The following is a 24,671-nucleotide window of genomic DNA, read 5'->3' on the forward strand; positions in this document are numbered from 1 at the left end:
ATTGCATTGTGAAATGAGTCTGAATAATTTGTTCACATCACATACTGAATAGCTTTAAGGCCTGTTATAATTGGCTCTTCATGTGTCATGTGGTGTGTTCATGGTTGAGACATAATCACGAAGAACCTAAAACTCTGATTTCAAAATGATCAAGAATCACCCCGATATCCATGATATGACTTTTAATAACAAATACAGTAATGCAACTAGGCTTATAAGAACATCAACTGTAAAATTTCAGCTGTGTGACAGTACTCAAGGTGTTTCTGTATTCTCATGCTCTCAGAAGTTTATATTTAGTTTTGTAAGTGATGTACAGAACTGCCCAAGTGCAAATGATTATTAAGATCCTTCCCAACCCTTACTGTCTGAGTTTATTTCTTTAATAGTGACACTTAAAGACACATGTTAGGACTACAACATACTACAATAAAAACAATTAAAGGAGTGAAAATTAAATAAAGAACATTTAAGATCGTTTCACATAATGTGTTACTTTAGCAGCAAAACAAAAGCAGCAAGTAAAATCATTACGCCTACATATGAAACCTGGGGCCTGTACCATGAAGCCGGATTAGGTGGCTAGCCAGCTATGTTTCAGCTTAGTTTCCGCCAACCCTGGGTTTTAGGTACTATGAAAGTAGCTCGGCTTTAATCGGTGTTCGTTGCCATGGTATCTTACGCTGCACGGCTAACCTGCTCCGGGGCAGGTTATGTTCTGGATTCAAGATTTCAGACTGAAGTTCGACCAATCAGCTGAGAGCAAAGAAACATATAGGTGACGTAACTTATTCCAAGTGTCTGTTGCAATGGCTTCACCTTTTCTTCCAAATCCGGTGGACATTTCAGCGCAAATTGTTTGACGAGCACTTCGTAGAGAAAGAGTTTATAGCCTGACAAAATCCCCTTGCCTTAACTGATAGTTACTTGTATGGAAGATACAGATTTTCCGCGGAAGGAAATTCTTATCTTTGCGAACTTCTTGAGCCGCACATAAAGAATTTAACACGTCGAATTCATGCACTTACTGTACCGCAAATTGTATTGCGTTGCGGGTTTTTTTTTTTTTTTTTTTTTGCAAGTGGTAGTGCTACATTCTTGCACGGTGGGTGACGCACAGAAGCTAGGGGAAAACACGGTTTGTCAAACCATTCGTAAGGTGGTCCTCGCTCTGCAGGAGTGAAAAGTTTCATTAATAGTGTTCCCCGGACATTTATCGACCATGTCCATAAAAGAGGGCTTTTATAAAATTGCCAGTAAGATATATTGATAGGGTGACATCACATGAACACTTTTTTTAAGCAAATTTCACAAGTGTACTATACAATATAATACATGTTAAGAATTATTTTGAATCTTTTTTTTTTATTATTATTCTGTTAATCTTATGATAGGATTCCCAAGTCATTGCAACATGTATGCAGTCTATTGCTCCAATCTCCACTGCTCTAGGGGAACATGAGGCAGATTATGTTAATAGGAAGTCCTATCACAACCATAATGTTCAGGTAGAGATGATGTGAATATGTGAGATGATTATTTTCTGTGAGATGAATCTTTAAATTAATAGTAACATTAACAAATATAACAATGATTTAATAAACATTTCATCTGCAGACGACTTGTGGTCATGAACATATATGATCAAGTTTGGATGCCAAATGGCCTGGCTCCATGCAGTGCTTGTCTCAAATTTTCCGTTAGTCTGTGTTGTGTCAGCACTTTGAGGAAAGCAAGTTAAATTTGGTACAGTAAAAAACACTGTTAATTTGAACTGAGATAGAAAAACCTACACAATAACCCCCTATCATGACCCTCAGACAGGGCCACAGCACCGCTTCAATGTGGCCCTCAGTAAAACCAGAGTGAAGATAGAGATGACCTTTGGCATCCTAAATGCACGTTTCAATGGTGTTCGGCCCTTAAGAGTCACCAGAGCGGGCATCACAGATAGTGGCTGCATGTGCCATTCTGCACAATATAGCCACCAGTAGAAAGGAGCGAGAAACACCACAAAACCAGCTTCTCCCCGATGAAACTGACCCGATCACACTTTACCACCCAGCTGGTGCAGATGTAGATGCAATCACCATACAATATTACACTTAATAAAAGCACATTGAAACTGCAGACAGGTCTCAAACTGTTTTATTGGTTTTGTGGGATGGGAGGGAGAAAGAGAGCAAGAGAAAGTTGCATTAATAAATATTCATACTAAAGTGTTACTTGGTTAAATAAGTTATACTATATATATATATATATATATATATATATATATATATAACTATATACATACTGAGATCAGTTTTATCTAGCTGTTTGATTTTGTTTGGAGCCTCCTCAGCTCACAGTCAGCTCCTTTAGTGTGCAGTCTAGTTCAAGTCTCCTTTAGTGTGCAGTCTAGTTCGAGACTCCTTTAGTGTGCAGTCTAGTTCGAGACTCCTTTAGTGGACAGTCTAGTTCAAGACTCCTTTAGTGTGCAGTCTAGTTCGAGTCTCCTTTTGTACAGGGCCCTGACTGAGTCTGTTTCCACCTGAAACATAATTCCACCACAAACATGATCATTACAAGTTTTCTGGAGGCTCATCAAAATCACAAAAAGTTCCTTGACTTCCTACAAACACAGGACTGACTGTAATTTATGTCAAGGATTTTAAATCCTTGTTCACATTTCTTCTGAAGCCCATTGAGGTAGAGGCCTCAGTTTCTGGGGCAGGTTGTGAAAAATCCTACAATAAAAGAGATGTGTAAGGGCCAGTCCCTTTTTTATGCCACACATTCAAATGTTTGCCACAATAAAAAGCCCAGTGCATTCACCTCAGCAACTGTCTGAGAACACACAGACACAGTGTCTTCATTTCCTCCACCCTAATAAATAAAAATAGGCCAATGTAAAGCATAACTGTTGAAAAGCAGGTTATGTTTGGTAATTCTGTCTGCTGCATACTGACCTCTGTGTGGGAGACTGTGTGTATGTGTGCTGGCTTCAACAGGGACACTGTATTTCCCTCTACTGCAGAACATACAGTCAGCCATATTTACAACTTAAAAAAGTAGTAATGTATTGCACACGTACCCAGTGTTACTTGCTTAGAGGAGCCAGCACCAAAGTCAGATTGTACAGCACCTGTAATCACATCCATAATCGGCCGTCCCTTATTGCCTACTCAGAGCCAACTCCTCCGCCAGTGTATTCTGGTTTTCTGAATTTAATTCTTTATTTCTGTTTTCTGCAAACAAGTGTTTGTGATAAAATGTTCACAAAAGTAATAAAAGGTTGTGGTAAATACTCACCACTTTGAATTATATTTTTATATTTTGTCTTTATCTGCTGCCAAGAACATTTGGAGTTGGGGTTGCATCTAAAAATCAATGAATATTAATTTTTCTTAGTACCGGTACATGCACATTTTTATATATTATAAAAATAGGCTATAGGCTATATTACACGTATAGGCTACACATACATACATAATTTTACATAAATATAGAACGTTTGTTTAACTTACACATTAACAATAAGCAATCTTTCTCCAACAGTCTTCTCTTGCTTTGGCCGCAGAGACCGTATTGTTTCGAGCTTGAAATACATATTTAAATTCATCGTAATTATGAATGATTATCTCTTACTCCTCCGCGGAAAAATCGCGACCCGCGATTGGTTGTTCAGTGTCGACGTCACTCTTTTATGTGCACGCGCGCGTGGAGTAATCATAGCTTGAGGATCAAAGCCTGAGTTGACAGAGAAAGTTGATGAGCTGCATCATGGTACCAATAAAGCCTGATTGCATCGGTTTGGTTTTGTCAACTCAAAACTTATCCTGTAACCCCGAGTTTGTTCAACTACCTTCATGGTACAGGCCCCTGTTTCCGCCACAAAATAAACAAAAAGGTGATTTTATATCTCTCAATTCTGACTTTTCCCGCACAATTCCGAGTTTATTTATCAACAGAACTGTGAGATAAAAAGTCACAATTACCTTTTTATTGTTTTATTCCGTGGCAGAAACGAGGATCCATCGTTAGGCTACAAGCACCTCAGAACAGTGATACACAAATTCAGCTGTAAACAAAAGCAGAAATCACATGATAGCGCTTTATTTCACATTGACGGTCGTGTCGTATCTTTAGTTGGCCTGGTGGCAACTGGTTTGCTCCATCAGTGTCGGCGGGTTTCTGAAGCCGTGTTCTGTCCCGATGTCTCTATAAAACCGGCTCTCTGGGTCAATTCACGCCTCCCTGACAGTGACAACCAACAAGCGTGTATTTAATGGCCAGCCGTCATGTAGCAAAGCGTTAGATGATCATTTAGTTTGAGGGAGATCAGTACCAGTCTGAGTGTAGATGCACCACAGCGCCCCCATCAGGAACAAACCCAGCACAAACGCAGCGAAGACGACCGCCAGCACAGGACCCTCGTCTGCACCTGAACACAAGCCAAGACATTCTGTGTAAAATACAATTGAACTAGACTTTTTCCATCTATGTATTTTAAAAATCAAAATTCAGAAAGTCTGATCTGTTGCAAGAAAGTATTGTTGGTGAATATAATCCATTAATAGCATTTTTGGTCAGGTTTAAGATTAGTGAATTATTCTACATTATGATTATGAAAACTATATCAACTGATCATCTTTGTTTCTGGCTTTCTTTGCAACAAATTATGCATTTTGGTAAACACTGTTACAAAGACCATAAACTCCCATAAAAAGCAAAGAGTCAAACTGTCCAACTAAATGAAACACTGATCACCATAATGGTGATCATATCACTATTGGATTTCACTAACTTCTGTAGATGAATTACAGAAATAAAGTCAGTCTGGTTAAGTAATACGTGAAGCTGGTAATGCAGTTTGCTGAGATCTTGAGAGTTTTATTGCCTTTTATTTGCAGTTGTGTTTCATTTTCTGAGAGTGCAAGCATGATGTTGAAGCAACATCACATTGTAACATAGATTCAATACCATTACCATTGATTTTTTGTTGAAATTTCAACATATTTTCAACATTAATTGCAGGGGCAGAAGTGATGTTGATTCAATGCAGTTAACATTGACACAATAATATTGATTTAACATTGTTTTTCGATGGTTGCTTGCTGTCTGGGATTTCTGGTTCCCAAAAAGCATTAGTAAAAAGTTCTTAAAATAACCTTTTTTTTCCTTCTTTTTAAAAAAAAAAATCTAAAGAACCCTTTTCCAATATAAATAACCTTTTGTGCGTTTAAAAAAGACTCCATGGATGTCAAAAGGTCTTCATGGAACGAGAGATGCCAATACAGAGCTTTATTTTTAAGAGTGCAAGTAACAGAATAAAGGAGGTGTAACGCACCGCTGTGTGTGGGAGTCTGTCTCGACATCTCAGTGAGTTTACCTGAAACACACATACACACAGAACAAACACACACACAGAACAAACACAAGTCTGAGTAATGCAAAACGTTTGTGTGAATGAAAGTTCAACGCTGCATTGATGTGTACAGACCAGCAGGGGGAGCCAGAAACCCAACAGGATACGTCACCAACACGGGACGAGACAGATTTCTGTCCTCACACTGTAGGAGGAAGACGAAAGATAAGAATCATAAAGATTTTAATAGTTCTGGTTCCAGTGTCATTCCATACTTTTTGTAAATTTTACATATATTTGATACAGTGTATATATACAGTATATATATATATATATATATATATATATATATATATATACTGTATATATATATATATATATATATATATATATATATATACTGTATATATATATATATATATATATATATATATATATATATATATATATATATATATAGTTATTAAATCAGTTGATATTTCACAGGTTTTGTCCATCCTTCTCTTAGACTGTCTCACAAATGAATCATGTTGAATATCTGTCAGCTGTTAAATTTAACTACACAATTAGATAATACCAGTTTAGCTCAACCAATGACCAAGCAATGCTTCATTGTGTTCAGTCTGTGCTGTAAAAAGGTTGCATTAGCAATTAAAGAAAAAACACTTAAACAAAACATGGTCAGGTCAAAGTGTCTGAATCATTTCTGGTCCCAAATGTTTATAAATTTTACAGATAGTAAAAAAATATACAAAATTATATCTGGTGTCTGAATAATTTTTGGTTTGACTGTATATATATTGATGTGATAGCCTACATCTTTACACTCAAGGTATTTAAAGTTTCTGGAACTCATTACTAACATGTTATGTTTTAATATATCAGATAATAATGTTTAATCTAGTAATTCATATTATATGAACTATATTATGATCTATACAGTATGATATTTAATATAGTTGAGGTTGACAGTTATCAAAAATATGACAAATGGCTTGCAGCCATCACAGTTTTCTATGAGTAATGACACCAACAGTACCTGTTGAGAAGCAGGAGTGTGTGTGAGAGCAGGAATCCGAGGCCCCTGAGCACAGACCCGAGCGTCGGCCCCCGAGGGCCCCTCGTCCGCCGCACACAGGCGCAGCCGGCAGTGCAGGAACTGAATGGAGTTATTATAGACCGGCCGCAGGATGAAGCTGAAGCGCAGTGTGTGTGTGCCCTCGCGCCCATCATCCCTCCTCCTCCGCCTGCGCTCCTCAGGCTTCCTGGCCCTGACTCTGTCGGGTCTCTTGTCTTTAATCCGTCTGGCCCTCTCGTCTCCGCTGCGGGCCCCTGTGTGTCTCCAGCGAGGGGTCGGCCGTCTCTTAGTCTTCTCCTCGTCCTCTTCATCTCCGTTGCTCTCACTCTCTGGGCTGTCTGTTGGTTCCTGGGCTTCTCCGTGGAGAAGTGTGAAGGACGCGTCTGACGGGCAGGAGTCTCTGATGATGGACCAGCCGCTGTGAGCCTGTGGGTCTGAGAGAGGAGAAACCAGACACGACTGGAGCTCCACAGCCTCCGCAGCGCCAGACGCCACCGAGATCTGACAGACACACACAGAGAACTTATGTTAATCAAACACTGCACCCTATAAACCATCCGGAACACCCCGGCAACCACACAGCAACACCCTAGTAACCTCCCAGAACACCCCAGAAACCACATAGCAACAGCCTAGCAACCACCTGTAACACCCCAGAAACCACATAGCAACAGCTTAGCAACCACACAGACCACCCCCAGCAACCATATGGCAACAGGTTAGCAACCACATAGCAACAACCTAGCAAACACCTGTAACACCCCAGAAACAACATAGCAACAGCTTAGCAACCACACAGACCACCCCAGCAACCATTTGGCAACAGGTTAGCAACCACCCTAGCAACCACACAGCAACAGCCTAGCAACCCCCAAGAAACCCACATAGATGCTAAAATTCACTTTTTCTTAAGAATTATTTTTGAGAAATTATATAATACAGCATTGTAACCACCCAAAAAAACCACATAGCAACAGCCCAACAACCTTCCACAACACCCTAGCAACCCCATGGCAACACTCTAAACCCCACCTTTCATGTTTTCTTCAGAAGATCACTAATATTATAAAATTGAACACTAATATTTGTATATGTTTAGGTTTAGTTTTCTTAATTACTCATATTTAATAATAGTATGTCACTGAATTAGTTATTTTCAGTTGAATTCTTGTTGCTAGGTGTCGGTGGTCTGCAAATTCAGCTGATGTTGAACGATAATTTTTGATTTGTTGGCATCATTTGTATATTTGACTTCACATGAGTTTCCTCATATAAACTCAGCTGCACACACACAGTCAGTGGAGTGTGTCCATTAGTGGCCTTGACTGTAAGCTCCACATGGCGACAGGAGTCTGGGGTCCTTGAGCGGGTTTAATCCCGTTATCGACTCCAGCGCCATCTATCAGCAGCTCTGGCCTTCAGGAGGCGCCCAGCCAACAGCACTATAGACTGGGAAAAAAGATGGACGCCGCCCCTTCACTCTCTTCCATTGTTGAAAAGTGAAGCCGCCAAAGTCTTAACATGGCACTGACATCTTGTGCAAATGTAGAAATTAACATGTAGAAATTAAAGTTGAAGCTCCAATCTCCTCCCGAAAATCCCCCAAAAAAGTCCGTTGGTGTCTCAGTGACACTTCGTTTAGAGAAGCTGTCAATCATAAAATGACAGAAACAATCTTTGAAAAAACTGTATTTGAAGTGTAATTTGATTGTTTAGTTTCCCTCGCATCCATTAGACTTCACGAGGAGGGCGGGGTTTATGAGCTGTACTGGGATCAGCCACCGGGGGGCGATCGAGACTCAGGGTTTATGAGCTGTACTGGGACCAGCCACCGGGGGGCGATCGAGAGTCAGGGTTTATGAGCTGTACTGGGACCAGCCACCGGGGGGCGATCGAGAGTCAGGGTTTATGAGCTGTACTGGGACCAGCCACCGGGGGGCGATCGAGAGTCAGGGTTTATGAGCTGTACTGGGACCAGCCACCGGGGGGCGATCGAGAGTCAGGGTTTATGAGCTGTACTGGGACCAGCCACCGGGGAGCGATCGAGACTCAGGGTTCATGATCTGTACTGGGACCAGCCACCGGGGGGCGATCGAGACTCTGGGTTTATGAGCTGTACTGGGACCAGCCACCGGGGGGCGATCGAGAGTCAGGGTTTATGAGCTGTACTGGGACCAGCCACCGGGGGGCGATCGAGAGTCAGGGTTTATGAGCTGTACTGGGACCAGCCACAAGGGGGCGATCGAGAGTCAGGGTTTATGAGCTGTACTGGGACCAGCCACCGGGGGGCAATCGAGACTCAGGGTTCATGATCTGTACTGGGACCAGCCACCGGGGGCGATCGAGACTCTGGGTTTATGAGCTGTACTGGGACCAGCCACCGGGGGGCGATCGAGAGTCAGGGTTTATGAGCTGTACTGGGACCAGCCACCGGGGGGCGATCGAGAGTCAGGGTTTATGAGCTGTACTGGGACCAGCCACCGGGGGGCGATCGAGAGTCAGGGTTTATGAGCTGTACTGGGACCAGCCACCGGGGGGCGATCGAGAGTCAGGGTTTATGAGCTGTACTGGGACCAGCCACCGGGGGGCGATCGAGAGTCAGGGTTTATGAGCTGTACTGGGACCAGCCACCGGGGGGCGATCGAGAGTCAGGGTTTATGAGCTGTACTGGGACCAGCCACCGGGGGGCGATCGAGAGTCAGGGTTTATGAGCTGTACTGGGATCAGCCACCGGGGGGCGATCGAGAGTCAGGGTTTATGAGCTGTACTGGGACCAGCCACCGGGGGGCGATCGAGAGTCAGGGTTTATGAGCTGTACTGGGACCAGCCACCGGGGGGCGATCGAGAGTCAGGGTTTATGAGCTGTACTGGGACCAGCCACCGGGGGGCGATCGAGAGTCACTTTCAGCACTTGTGCCGCACGCTTGGACAGCACTGACCTGCACGTAGAGCCGGTCGTACGCGCTGATCACGCAGGGTCCCACGGGTCTCCTCTCGAGGGCCTCGGTCACGAACAGCTTCATGGACAGCAGTGGGACCCAGGGAGGAGCCGCTGCCGGACTGAGACGCAGAGCTTCCTCGGGACGGGCCGACGGAGTCACGTCTGATGGACTCACCAGAGTCGACAGAGACGAATCACAGCTGATCTGAGCACAAACACACCAGAGGAAACCACATCATACACACATTTACAGCAGCATTCAACTGATCAAAAGTGAGAGCAAACAGTGAATCACAATGTGTTATTTAGTACAAATATCAAAACATTCTTGAATCAAGATACATTTACTTAAAAAGCAAAATAACATAAGTTAATGCACTGTGAACTAACATGAACAAACAATGAACAGCTGCATTTTTATTAACTAACTTTAACAAAGATTAATAAACACTGTAACAAATGTATTGCTCATTGTTAGTTCATGTAAGTTAATACAATAACTAATGTGAACTAATTAACCTTTTTGTAAAGTGTTACCAGTTTAAGTTGAAAAAAAAAAATCTGTTAGTGGCGTCGGAAAAATAAACTTAATTTAAAGAGAAAACAAGTTTATTTTTCTGACCCCAGTGGCAGATATTTTTTTCTTGTTTTAAGCTTAAACTCGCTTCAGAAAAAAAACAGACAGTCATTTTGCATCTTCATCAAGTTACCACATAGCAACAGTATCTTGACTCAATAATGTTTAGATATCTGTAGAAAACAAGACCAACATACTAAGAAAGAAAATCATTTTTGCAGCGAAAGATTTCTAATAAATAGATTTAACCCTTTCATGCATATGAAAACCTCAGTCAGGATTATTTTCCTGGATGGACGTGTTTTTCTTAGGGCATGAAAGACAAGGTCAACTTTTTTTCAAAGAGATTTTCAGATGGACAGTATGCATTTTTGGTTTTAACTGAAGATACACTGTATTAAACATAATACAGTAAAAACACAATAATACTGTATGTATTTATCAAACCAATGAAGAAAATCATATAAAGTAATGTGAAAACTATAAAATATATATATATATATATATAAATATAATACAGCTTCAATTATTACAAATGCAACTGAGTTTGATCCTGTTCAACCAGCAGACAAAAGAACTTCACACAAGTTGAACTTCGCCTGTCTTTGAGATCAGAACATGAGGACGTGATTCCACCAAAGATCTGGTGAAGGAACATCTCTGAGGAAACCCAACTCAGACTATGTAGAAAACCTTCACGTTCCCTCCAGTCTACCAGAGTATGTTGATGTACACCCAAACTGAAATCAGCATTGATCTACTGATGGTTTCAGATGGTGAAAAAAAAAAAAAAAGTTTTTATTTTTATCTGAAATGAGCAGTGTTGGGGGTAATGCATTACAACAAGTAACATGCTATAATTAAAAACCTAAATTGGTAAATTAGGTTCCCAAGTAAATTGGGATCTATATGAGTTCAGTGATTCAGGTTAAATGATTGTGAAATAATGATTATGTTAAAACACAACCAACACCACCAGATCACCTTTTCTCTTTGTTCATCTGGCTGTTATAACTCAGGTACAGCAGCCAAACAAAATCTAAAGTCAATGATTTAAGGTCAAGAGGCCAAATAAAACAAACACTGATACAATAATGGTGACTTAAATTTAATTAATAATATTGCTTGTAATCTGTTGCCACAATTTTATTCATTAGATATAGCGTATTCATTTTTACAGTGCATGCATTATGTAATCAGATTACTTTTTCAATATAACAATAATGCATAACCAGTAACATGCATTACGTAATCAGATTACATTTTCAATGTAACAAGTAAAGTAACGCATTACATGTAATGTGCATTTTTGATGTAACGACTAAAGTAACGCTTTATAAATAACAGAAATTACGTAATCAGATTACTTTTTTGATGTAACGAGTAAAGCAATGCATTACAAGTAATGTGCATTACATAATCAGATTGTTTTTTTCGATTTTACAAGTAACGCATTACAAGTAATGTGCATAACATAATCAGATATTTTTTTGATGTTACGAGTAAAGCAACGCATTAAAAGTAACATGCATTACATAATCAGATTACTTTTTTGAACTGCAAATTACATTCTAATAACACAAATACATTTATTTACATCCAAAAAAGATACTGCATATGAAGTATTTTCAAGAACAACAGTCACAGTAGTAGAATGAAATGAAGCTGAAATATAGCTAGTGACGCATGATGTCCAATTTAGAATGATTAGAATTAATCAGAATTTCCTCCCAATCTAAAATCAATACTTGGAAAATATATCAATGATATAACTCCTTACATGTTACTTGATATTGCAACTTTTTTTTTAGCCTGCAAGAGTCTCCTAGGATAGAAGGAATGGATGGATATTTCGGAGTAACTTGGCATTTCTGACTGGTGGTCGGCCAAAAAAAAAAAAAAATCCACAATCAAAGGCTTACCACTTGGTGGCAGTGTATATGATGATGCACTAGTGTCCACTGTAGTGGTTGATGTGCAGTTGTACAGTCAAAACTGAGCAAATCATCTAAGTGACCCAAAACATTTGATAAAAATAATTCTGTCCTCATAAAATGAATTATGAGGTTCCAGAATCCATCACCGTTTGAATACTCCCCATTTAGTGCACTAGGGTTTGAAACACTCACATGAACGGCCAGCAGACTCGTCCCATCCGAACCCTCCCAGTCCGTCTCATTGTTCAAACTCTCCGATGGTTTTTGTTTCCACAGGAACACCTTCAAAACACAATTAAAGTATATTCAGGTAAGAAATGGACCATTCTTCCCTATTTTCTTTTGAAGATGTTCCCATCTCCACACCTGATAATGCTTTGCTCTTTGCTCTGGATTCGGTGCAGTGTGACCCGGGTCATCTGTTTTTGGTGTGTGGTTACAGCTTACACGGTTATGCTTTCATACAGTATACAACCACACAAACCGAGTGACAGCGAGACGACGTGACCCGGGTCAGATTTAATTCATCTATTTCTTTAAATCAGAAATAATCAATACGAAATTCTATTTTATGATAATTTGATGGATCTTGACAAATCAGTAGTCACTATGAACTGAATTTTGTGCTGAAAACTATAGAATTACATCAGCTATATTAATATTACAATAATTTTAAAATTAATTTCATCATATTTAGTTATAATTATGTGTATTATTTATGTCTTTCTCTCTCTCTCTCTCACCGTGTTTGTGTAATGAACTCTTCCATTCGCTCCATCCATTTCTCCCTCCGTCCCGCAGGAAATGACTGGGAAAACCAACAGGAAATGGCTTCCGTTAAATTCGGCCTTGCAGTCGCGATCCCGCAGGGTCACTGTCGTCACTGGCGACATCTGTGTGTGTTCAAACAGTTTAATTAGTCAAACTTGGTGATATGATACTCAATAAAAGATTCATGAAAGAAATCTCTTCAGCATTTATTTGATCAAAAATACAGTAAAAACAGTAAAATTGCATTACAAGTTAAAATAGCTGTTTTCTATATGAATATATGTTAAAATATAATTTATTCCTGTGATCAAAGCTGAATCATTACTCCAGTCTTCAGTGTCACATGATCCTTCAGAAATCATGCTAATATGATGATTTGATGATCAAGAAACATTTATGATTATTACCAGTGTTGAAAACAGTTGTGCTACTTCATATTTTAGTGGAAACAGTGATATATATATATAAATATTTAGATGAATAGAGAGTTCAAAAGAAAAGCATTTATGCGGCATTATAAAGGTCTTTATAGGAAGAATAATTATAAAGAGCATTCTAAAGGAAGCTTGTTTCCACCATGGAATAATAAAAAAAATTATATAATTTATATAATATATTAAAATAATTGACTTTTTCCAGAATTTGCAGATATAAACTAAGAATTGCAAGATATAAACTACGAAATTACGAAGTAGCATCACGATAATAATAGTTTTTTTTTTAAATAAAAATAGATTTTTTATTTTATTTTATTATTATTTTTATTATTATTATTCTATGGTGGAAACAGGCTTCCATAGTTTCCTGTCACTTTTGATCAATTTAATGCATCCTTGATGAATAAAAGTAAAAAAAAAAAAAAAAAAAATCTTACTGACCTCAAATATGTTTTGTGACACTAGTACTGTTTTCACTTCATAAGCATAAAGAAAGGAAGAAAATGTTGGTGAGTGTGTTGTTCACCTGCAGCATGTGTGTATCCACAGTAACAGAAAGAGCTCCACCGTCACACTGCCATCTGAACGCCTCTCTGCTTCTGTCCATCACGATGACCTGTTCCTCGTCTGAAGGCCTCGTCTCAGAGCCTGAGCATCACGACGAAACCTCAGTCACAAACCTCGCTGTCTACAGGCAGCTGAACACTTTTAGCAATATAGTCTGTGAATGTGTTGCCAATATGTGATGATAAATGTTTAAAACAGTAGTATGCCACAATAATTTCACAAGAGCTCATTATGTTTTTTGCGAGTGATGTCCAGTTATCATGTCAGAAATAGTTATTTTGCATTTGAAAATGACTTTTTGTTTCTCTGATCAAATAATCTGAGTCAGAGGAAACATTGTGGTTCATGCATCACACTGGAAATAAAAGACATTTCAGGTGAATATGGTTACAAAATTAGCTAATATGCATCACTATACATCCGCAGTTGATTGATTATATTAAGAATTGCAAAAAAAAAAAAAAAAAAGTTGCATGATAAATTATGTTTAAATATGCAAATGAGCCTTTTTCTAATGACCTAGGCACTAATTTGCATACATTTCCAGAAGATAACTCTGAACATTGGACAAAGCCAGGATCAAAATTCTTGTTTGATTTTGTTGACATATTAAAGATTTTTATAGAAGGGATTTTGAATATCTCTTTTTATTACTCTATAAATCAGAAAATACCATCAACAGACAGAAAAAAATAAATCAGTGTGAATGATATATGAACAAACCCCTCAGTAAAAGCCTTATACAGACAGGAATAAAACTGTAAAGTTTGGTGTGTGTAAGAGCTGCTGAAGTGGTGGGAAAAACTCACAACCAATAGATAAAATCTACTAAAATAAACACTTAAATGTATTTTGGATGTTTTCTGAGCTCTAGTCTGAAACAACACGTTATGAAATGCCAAATAACACGAAATCTCAAAATTGACCAGTGCACGAAAAAACAATGGTTTTGCCTTAATGCATTGCATTGTGGGATACAGTCTCATGCAGTGTGAACTATACCAAAGTATAGGATATAGGATATACAAAGGCCATATTTGGGCATTTTGGGCATTTCGGGCATCTAGGACCAAGTCCTATCAATTTGAATGGGGGAATTCTGACTTCTCAAAAACTGCTTGCCGAACTCACAATTAAATAACATATTTCAAATCAGCAATAAAATCTGACATGAACTGTCCAATAAAGGTAGTTTCTTATGCTCAAATAGCGTTAAAAAAGTGTATTGCGCGTTGCAGTTTCCCCCATTCATAAGTAATAGGAGTATACACATGCTGCGCACATTAAAAATGTCACTCACCTTTCCCACCTTCTCTTAACTTTATCATGAAGCGATTGGCCAGATCAGCCTCGGTGTATGAGGTCACTTTAGGAAAGCCGTTCTGATAGGCCCATTCTAGAAGGTCGGGGGTGCTGTGGAGGTCAGAGGTCACGGTGCTGGTCACGCTGAGGTCCGGGGCTTGAGTTCTGTACGGTAGACTAACGCTGTTGGATGACTGAGAGAAACACAACTTTAGCAAGTGTTTGGACAAGCGCACAGGTTAGAAATACAGATTGATGAAGTTCTGCCTTACATAGACCCTGACGTGACCTCTGACCTCTGGAGCCACCAGAGCCCAGTTGACTGAAACTGCACTGCTGAGGATCAGAACAATCCTGTGGTAACCTGAACGAGCCACAGGGGGCAGCAGAGAGACCGACACCTCCACCTGCAGAGACCTGAGACAGAGATGACGTCACGTTCATGATGTTTTTATCACTTTGTTTTCCACAGCATCTGTGATGGGTTGTCAATTATGACAGAGAGACATTGCGAGTTTGTTAAATAATAACGCAAAACAGCAGTGCTGCTATGATGGAGCACTGATAGGGAATTAATCAGTTTAAATGTAGCAAAATTAAGCTTGCTTTTTATTCTAATGAATAGAAATGCAATGCATTATTTGGGTTATTACATTAAAAACATTTATTTTACTACTATTGTCATTTTTATGTATGCCTTTTATTTTCATTTCCCCTTTTACTTTTTATTGTTATTTATTTATTTCTAATGTACCTTTAAAAAAAAGTTGATGTAATTTTACATTAAATATTTAAATCATTACATAACATAAATTTGACAATTTATTATGTAAAATACTTTGAATTACCATCATGTTGAATGTGTTGAGTGTTGAGTATATATTTATATTACATTTTTAATATTACACTACACACTACATAATGACATTACAGTTTTAATATCATTTTATTAAAACATTTATTTTATTATTGTTGTCATTTTTATGTATGCCTTTTATTTTCATTTCCCCTTTCATTTCAATACATTTATCCATTTCTTCAATTTATATTTCTTACTTTTTATTGTTATTTACTGCTAATGTACTTTTTTTTTAAAGTTTATGCAATTTTACATTAAATATTTATATCATTACATAACATAATTTTGTCAATTTATTATTTAAAATACTTTAATTTACCATCATGTTAAATGTGTTATATGTATATACAGTGCTATGCATAAGTTTAGACACCCATGCTAAAGTTGACTAAAAAGAGGAATAAAAATCATATTTTGGAAATTGAACGTAATGCCTTAATTAAAAAAATTAGGAAAAATCCAACCTTTAAGGACACCAATTTTCTTTGTGAATGAATAATGTATCGTAAATAAATAAATGTTCTTCCTTAAAATACATGGTGCATAAGTGAGTACACCCCTATGTTAAATTCCCATAGAGGCAGGCAGATTTTTATTTTTAAGTATTTTTAAAATGAACAAGAGGAGTAGCTGGCCGCACACTGATCAACTCAAGACTTGAAGTCTACAAAAGCATATTTTATTTTTCAAATTGCATTGTGCAAATAAAGTGCAAAGTGCATGTGGATTAAAAACAGACTAGACACCAGCAAACGTTTCAGCACATTGCTATCTTCAGTGCTCATTTAGCTAACAACATTCACCCTTTTAAAGCAAGTCAGCAATTAAGGATAAACAGCTGAATACAATCATCTCAATCTCAATTGTCTCAAGTAGAATTACAAACAGATATAAGTTTCAAATGAGCAGCTTCCAATGATAATACAGCATTGTAGACATACAGAAAGAAAGAATGTGTTTTACAAAAAACAGGAAAATTCAAGTTCTTCATTCATGCCTTCAGGAAATAAAGTTTTAAGTTCAAAAAACTTTATTAGTTGTATTATCATTGGAAGCTGCTCATTTGAAACTTATATCTGTTTGTAATTCTACTTGAGACAATTGAGATTGAGATGATTGTATTCAGCTGTTTATCCTTAATTGCTGACTTGCTTTAAAAGGGTGAATGTTGTTAGCTAAATGAGCACTGAAGATAGCAATGTGCTGAAACGTTTGCTGGTGTCTAGTCTGTTTTTAATCCACATGCACTTTGCACTTTATTTGCACAATGCAATTTGAAAAATAAAATATGCTTTTGTAGACTTCAAGTCTTGAGTTGATCAGTGTGCGGCCAGCTACTCCTCTTGTTCATTTTAAAAATACTTAAAAATAAAAATCTGCCTGCCTCTATGGGAATTTAACATAGGGGTGTACTCACTTATGCACCATGTATTTTAAGGAAGAACATTTATTTATTTACGATACATTATTCATTCACAAAGAAAATTGGTGTCCTTAAAGGTTGGATTTTTCCTAATTTTTTTAATTAAGGCATTACGTTCAATTTCCAAAATATGATTTTTTATTCCTCTTTTTAGTCAACTTTAGCATGGGTGTATTCACTTATGCATTGCACTGTATATATATATATATATATATATATATATATATATATATATATATAATTTTATTAAAACATTTATTTTATTATTATTGTCATTTTTATGTATGCCATTTATTTTCATTTAATTTAATACATGTATCAATTTTTTCCATTTTTATTTCTTCCATTGTATTGTTATTTATTTATTTCTATTAATGTACCTTTTTATGAGTATTTGTAATTTTATATTAAATATTTTATGTATTTTATGTGTTCATTACATAACATAACTTTGTCAATTTATTATGTAAAGTACTTTGAATTACCCTCATGCTAAATGTGTTAAGTTAATGTGTTAAATATATATATAATTTGGGGTTGGAGAGCTGAACTGACCCGCACAGGCCGGAGCCCGGGGACCACAGCCGGATGATGTGCACCTCCGTCTCCACCGGCTCGTCAGTCGGCGTGCAGCCGTGAACCTCCTGATCCTGAATCTCTGAGGACAGATAGTTCTGCGACAGAAACAGAGACTGCAGGCGGCACTCGCTCGGCATGCTGGGATCTGCAGGCGGATTGGGAAATGCATTAGGATGCCCCACATTAAAAAAACACTGTAGTATATTATAGTAAAAATACTCTATACTATAGTGTTTTTGAACCATATGGTAAACTATGGTAATTGTACTATAGTAAAATGACCATATGGTAATTTTTACCATAATAAAATACCATAATAAAATGACCAAATGTTAATTTTACTATAATATACTATAGTATTTTTTCCTGTGGGTGGGTGAAAACCATCATAAAACACCATCCTGCATGTCTGTGTTTGTTCTCACCCTCTCCCAGATGAAGGTACACGCGGTTTGCGCGGACAGTGTGTGTGAGCGACGAGAGGGTGGCGTGTCTCTGGAGGATCCAGCGCAGCAGGACTCGAGGACGCCGTGGCAGAGACCGAACCTGAGCCACGCGGATCGACAGACTCGAAGACTCGACCGTGGAGTTCAGAGACACCTGGGACAGCAAAGTTACTTTTAAAATAATGTATTTCAATATTACGTTACTCCCTAAATAAATGGCAAGGAATGCGAGAAGTTACTTTTGCGTTGCTTTTTCTCACCTGGGCTGCGCTTGCTTGTTTGTTAGTGAATAACAGAAAAAAACTAAAGTTTTTGGCAAATGTAAAGGCCTTTCACACTGAGGGCCCTATCACACACCCGGTGCAATGCAGCTGCAGGCTCGACGCAAGTGTTTTTTGCTAGTTTCAGCCTGACGCAGTTAACATTTTCACATCCATTGTTTTAATAGCAAATGCCCATTTGTGCACCCATGGGCTGCTGGTCTGAAAACCAGGTGTGTTCAGGCACATTGTTGGCGTGTTGCTATATTTAGAGGCAACTGAAATAGACTGCGAAATTACTTATTTGAGAAACTCAGATATTTTGTTGTAAATGTAAGATTAATGCATTACTTGATTCGCTACTAAAAGTAATGTTTGGTTTAATGTGTTACTCCCAACACTATGGACACCTAAATGTAATTTTTTTCATAAATCCATCAAGTTTTCTAAACAGTCAGAAACAGAAATCCAGCGTCAAATGGCTTACATTTCTGTCCACTTGAAAAGCGAAATGACTCTTTAAAATTACACTTTTTTTTATTTGAAGTTTGCATCATTTTTACTGTTTATTACTGTGAAGCTGCTTTGAAACAATCTGTATTGTGTAAAGCGCTGTAGAAATCAACGTGACTTGACCTGACAGTAATAAACAGGAAAATACCATCAATTGCAAAATCCATCAACTATGAAATGACTTGAATTTCAGCTGTTCAGTTCAGCTCAATAACAGTGTACAATCATGAATTCGATTTCAGATATAAAGCAGCTCTATCTGTTGTAGAAACAATCTGCACTCAGAAATAGCCAGTCAATGAGACAATTAACTACTACTAAGAAATGCAAAAACACATTAAATTAAACGTGAAGTTTTAAGTAGAAAGACTTAAATAGTATTTTCTTGCAAATCGTACTCCAATAGTGTCATCATTCAGCTCAGTTTCCTATAGCCTATTGATTCAGTTTAGTTCAAAAACAGTCAATGTCGCAAAGTTGCGCATCAATTACCCAACAAATTTGATTCAGCTGTAAACCAGATCAACAGAAGACAATAGAGTCCTTATTGAGTTTCAATTCTGTCAGAGCAGTCAAATCGATAATATTAACTTTGTCTTTTAAGCATTAACTGAGCAAGCCAAATTGACAAAATTACATCCAATTAAAACATATTTAATCAACAAAAAATATGAATACAAATAGCATAAATAATAAACTGTAGTAGCAATAAATATGAATAAAAAACTCTAATAAACAGTTATGTGATCGAGTGAATCACACACACACCTGCACCAGTACGTTGATGTTCTGCGGGAGTCCCTCGTTCTCCAACACCCAGCGCACGGCATGCTGGGAGCTCAGCACCAGAATCACCGGACGGTTGACGGGCCGCGAGAGGGTCAAAGGTCTCAACACCACCGTCACCTGTGAACAGGACACCTGAGCGGGACGTGTGCACATCGACGGAACCAACGAGCGGACAGACAGAGGTCTCGTACCTGCGTATTGGAGGCTTTGCCTACAGAAATCACATGGGTCTCTTTAGCTCCGCCCTCTCTGGCGGCACAGCCCGTTCCCGCCTCGAAGCGCTCCAGCTGAGCCTGTACGGGGTGCAGTGCCTCCACAGGCCACATGGAGCACTGCAGCTCCCTGCTGGACACTGACACACAGATCAAGGCAAGTTTATTTATATAGCGAATTTCATACACTATGGCAAATCAAAGTGCTTTACACAGAAAGGAATGGAAATAATCACAAAATAAAAGCAAGGAATTAAAAGAGATATATGATACAGTTACATATACCAATAGGTGGAATGTGGCCAGGACACCGGGGTTACACCCCTACTCTTTACGAGAAGTGCCATGGGATTTTTAATGACCACAGAGAGTCAGGACCTCAGTTTTACGTCTCATCCGAAGTTCGGAATTTTGTGGTTGAAATTTTAAAAAGTTACAAATTCTTCGCTCGCGGGTCAATTTGACCCCCATAGGAATGAATGGAATGCGAGGAATGCTTCAAAACACATAGAAAAACTCAAACTAAAAATGCTAAAACTTTGCAAAAAAATTATTTTCTAATGTCTACATGTGTATCTGAATGCATACTGAAGTTAACGGACTTTAGGACCCAGAGGAACAGCTCATTTGCTCCATATAGAGCTATAAGGCCATGTAGTGGCAAGAGTCATGAGATATGTCATGATTAACCTGGACCACAAAACCAGTCACATGGGTCAATTTTTTTAAATTGAGATTTGTACATCACATGAAAGCTGAATAAATAAGCTTTCCATTGATGTATGGTTTGTAATGATAGGACAATATTTGGCTGAGATACAACTATTTGAAAATCTGGAATCTGAGGGTGCAAAAAAATCGAAATATTGAGAAAATCGCCTTTATAGTTGTCCAATTATGTTCGAGATTGTGCTGCATTCACTCAAAATAAATGTTTTATATATTTACGGTAGTACGGAAATTTACAAAATATCTTCATTGAACATGATCTTTACTTAATATCCTAATGATTATCGGAATAAAAGAAAAATTGATAATTCTGATCCATACAATGTATTGTTGTCTATTGCCACAAATACACCCGTGCGACTTATGACTGGTTGTGTGATCCAGGGTCACATATCATGTTTTATTATTTTTCCACAAGAGGTCGGCAAAGACACCCAGTGTAAGATATTTTGAGCTGAATTAAGAGGGTAATGCATGAAATTGTGAGTTATTTAAAATTTAAGTTGAAAGAATGTGAGGAATGTGCTTAAATTACTATTTATTTATTATTTATTGATCGAATCTAGTAATTTAAAGGTAAATAATTTAAAAAATAACGAAATAAATACAAATAAAAATTGCATTAAAAAAGAGAAAAAAAAAAAAAACATTATCAAAATGAAATAAAATAAGCTTTCTGGACAAAAACAAAAGTATAATTTTAGGGCTTCGGGTCATTTTGACCGGCGAGGGAAAGATGTGTAACAAAGTGCGAGGAAAGGATGAGGGTTAAATATTTTGAAGGCCTAATCCTGGTTTAATAAGTTTGTGAAACCAAGCCTGAATTAATTAAAAACACAAAACATTTCTGGTGCTGTATTTTCTTTCACTGAAAAAGAGAATTTGCTATCATTGGTAATATGGTATTCTTACACTATCTTAGAGTACAATGATACGTAATTATTAATACGATAATTCATGGTACCACCACTGTACTCCAAAACACACACGTGCTAATAGTCACTCACACTTATTTAACATAACAGCTTACGTCCAACTCAGAGACGCAAATGAAACTCACAGTCCCGTCATACACAGCGCAGGACACTGTTAATGCATTCACTCTCACACACACACACACACACACACAATCACCACACGTCTGCTCAAGCTTTCACATGCACCCTTGAGAAATGTGTCTGGCTGCTCTCTCTTTCACCTGCATCGCAGAAATAATCTCATTTTTATAATCTCTTGTTCTCTGTGTTACCCAGAGGGCATTTTAAAGTGTGTTTTACCTGCAGTTCCCACCACCGCCTGAAGGAGGCAGAGTAGAGCACAGACCGTCCAGGGCATCATCCTTCAGCACTTCACAGACTTCAGACACAGAAGAGTCTTACATCAAGGTACTAAGAGATAAATGAAGAGAGAGAGAGGGAGAGAGAGAGAGAGAGAGAGAGAGAGAGAGAGAGAGAGAAGCAAACGCAAAAAATTATTAAAGCCCACAACGCAATATTCAGATTTTGACTTCAATTCCTCTTTTTTTTAATCATAGGCTCATATTAGTCATAAATTAGCCTAAAGCGTTTTCAGTATAGCAAAACTAAGTGACACAAGAAACTATTAGCCTAAAGCCTGCAATTTTTAATGACTTAAAGGGACAGTTCACCCAAAAATTCTGTCACCATTTCCTCAGCCTCATTTTGGTCCAAACTTGTATGAGTTTCCTTCCTTCCTTCTTTCCTGCTTAACACAAAAGATATTTTGAAGAATGTTGGAAACACTGATCTATATAATGACATTATGTCATTCTATATAGATCAGTGGTTGGAAACCAGAGTTGATAGGCCGCATTGACTTCCATGGTATTTTTCCCAGAAACCGTTTGGTTATCAGCATTTTTCAAAATATCTTCTTTTGTGTTCAGCAGAAGAGAGAAACTCGTGCAGGTTTGGGCTCATAATAATCGTTTAGGTAAAGGTAATAGGTAATAGTGTTTTTCAGTGTAGTAAGTAACACATTGCCCCACTATTCTGTGCCCACCACCTGTTATGCAGGTGTATCCCGTACAGAACTGCAAAAACCACAACACACACACACACACACACACACACACACACACACACACACACACACACACACACACACACAACTTTAAGATAAAATACATGATGAATTTATATATAAATAATTTGTTTAAAAAACAACAACTCTAAGCACAACAGAAATAAATAATACAACTGAATATTCATCAGCAAAATACATTTACATTTCTGATTCATAGTTTCATATAGGCTATAGATAAGATAAGATTGTTTTATTTAATGCCATCTCAGCATCTAAGGCTATTTCCATGGCAAAAAATAAATTACAAAAATACAAATATCACATAAATACAATAAAACCAAGCAAACAAACACAACAAATCATTTTACACAATTTTATTTAAATTACATATGATAAAAAAATAATATAAAAAAAAACCCTTTCAGGCATAATCTTACTAAATAAGTCCTTAAGTGAAATAACTTCATAAAAGAGCATTCTACCTGTATTATACCCAGGACAGTCCAATAAAATATATGTTTCTAGTTTTATAGCCTAGCCTACATTTTCGCCAATAAATGCATTAGGCTACTAAATAAACGCCTAATAAGTGCAAAAGCTCACCTGCAGCAAGTCCGGGACTTGAAGGACATCACCGAGGCGCTCACCCGTGGGACCCCCAGCAGAGGACAGGACAGGGCAGGACTGCGGACTCTTGAATGGACCGTCAAGCCCCGCAGAAGAGCTCGTATAGGTGGATCCGTGTCTTCTGATCGGGTGAGAAAAGTTCGGGTCAGCTGGTGTAGAGCGGAGGGGGCGGGGCCGACGTGCGGGAGGCGCGAGGAAGAGAGAGAGAGAGTTCCCGCGCGCTGAACAACTGTCTGAGGGAGCGAGTCGTGACAGTTTAAGAAGATACGAGCGTCGAAGAACAGGTAACGTTAGATGAAGACACAGAACGATTCAATTTGGCGTGATTTTACACAAATTATACGTTTTTGTCTGTGAGGACAACTTAGGAACCAAAAGTGAGAGACTTGAAGTAAAAGAATAACGGGCTTTTTCCTGACAATAGTTATTGGACCGTTTTCACAGACTGTGATGACGCGTTTTAACGGTCACCAGCATCGAAAATCCTGCAAAGTTGTTTATATTTTCATTTAAAATAACATAATTCTCTCTCTGCATTGTCTGAAGTCTTCTCTCTTCTGACTGCCGTTATCAATCTCTCTATTTTTTTCATCTCTTTGAAAGTTGGGAGTTTTTTTCTTTTGCTATTTGAGTAAATTGGAACACACACACAAATATAGATATTAATGTAACTTAGTCTCTCATTCACTGCTATAGAAGTTTACCCAACTATGACTTCGGCTATGACAAACCCGGAAATGTGAAAAGGGATAAATGGCATTTTGGTATTAATGTATGTAACAATGGTGTTAAATATACCAACCATTATTTTAGCTAATTGTTACAGTTAATTCTGCACATACTGTGATTAATAAACACATTTTTTTACAAATTAATTCATAATTAAATTGGTTTCAAGGCATTCATAATAATTCACCTAAACACTTAGGCTCAATCATCTTGTTTGGTTTCTGACAGGAAGAAATAAATTAACTTATAAATAAATAAATCCAGCAATGGACTTTTCTAATTGTTGTTTCTAGTTATTTTGTTTTTGGTCATAGTGACCTATGTCTTTGGATTATATGTCGTTTGCTTCACAGAAGATCAGGTGAGGATCGGGCGCCACTAAAGTTTCCTAAAGTGAACATTTTACCAAAATATTGCCTGCCCTTGTCTCCATGGTAACTGTATAAACCTGAAGCACTGCCTTAGCAATAACACAATGTTGGTTCCACATTTGGTTTCC

At 37.9% G+C, this 24,671-nt stretch overlaps 1 protein-coding gene across 1 annotated transcript; it reads right to left on the reverse strand.

Annotated features, from left to right (window-relative positions):
• Window positions 1–168: 168 nt before the first annotated feature.
• engl (endoglin, like) lies at window positions 169–23,785 on the reverse strand. The gene is made up of 18 exons (XM_079880914.1): window positions 23,420–23,785; window positions 22,048–22,158; window positions 20,021–20,181; window positions 19,809–19,946; window positions 18,247–18,421; window positions 17,798–17,966; window positions 15,233–15,377; window positions 14,959–15,154; window positions 13,618–13,739; window positions 12,627–12,776; window positions 12,076–12,165; window positions 9,368–9,574; window positions 6,390–6,929; window positions 5,486–5,555; window positions 5,333–5,374; window positions 4,331–4,426; window positions 3,859–4,239; window positions 169–549 (listed from the first exon to the last, which is right to left on the reverse strand). The coding sequence occupies exons 2-17, from the start codon at window positions 22,106–22,108 to the stop codon at window positions 4,160–4,162; spliced, it is 2,442 nt and encodes an 813-aa protein (XP_079737040.1). The 5' UTR covers window positions 22,109–22,158; window positions 23,420–23,785; the 3' UTR covers window positions 169–549; window positions 3,859–4,159.
• Window positions 23,786–24,671: the final 886 nt, after the last annotated feature.

The sequence above is a fragment of the Squalius cephalus genome, assembly GCF_949319135.1.
Source record: "Squalius cephalus genome assembly, chromosome: 1".
NCBI lineage: Eukaryota > Metazoa > Chordata > Actinopteri > Cypriniformes > Leuciscidae > Squalius > Squalius cephalus.

What these genes read in the sequence shown, in the direction of transcription:
- engl (XM_079880914.1), bottom strand. Translation starts at nt 22,108, where the DNA reads ATGATGCCCTGGACGGTCTGTGCTCTACTCTGCCTCCTTCAGGCGGTG. An exon ending in GGCGGTGGTGGGAACTGCAG is followed by an intron (nt 20,182 to 22,047) that starts GTAAAACACACT and finishes TCTGTGTGTCAG; the next exon opens with TGTCCAGCAGGGAGCTGCAG. An exon ending in GTTAAGAGAAGGTGGGAAAG is followed by an intron (nt 13,740 to 14,958) that starts GTGAGTGACATT and finishes CGTGATGCTCAG; the next exon opens with GCTCTGAGACGAGGCCTTCA.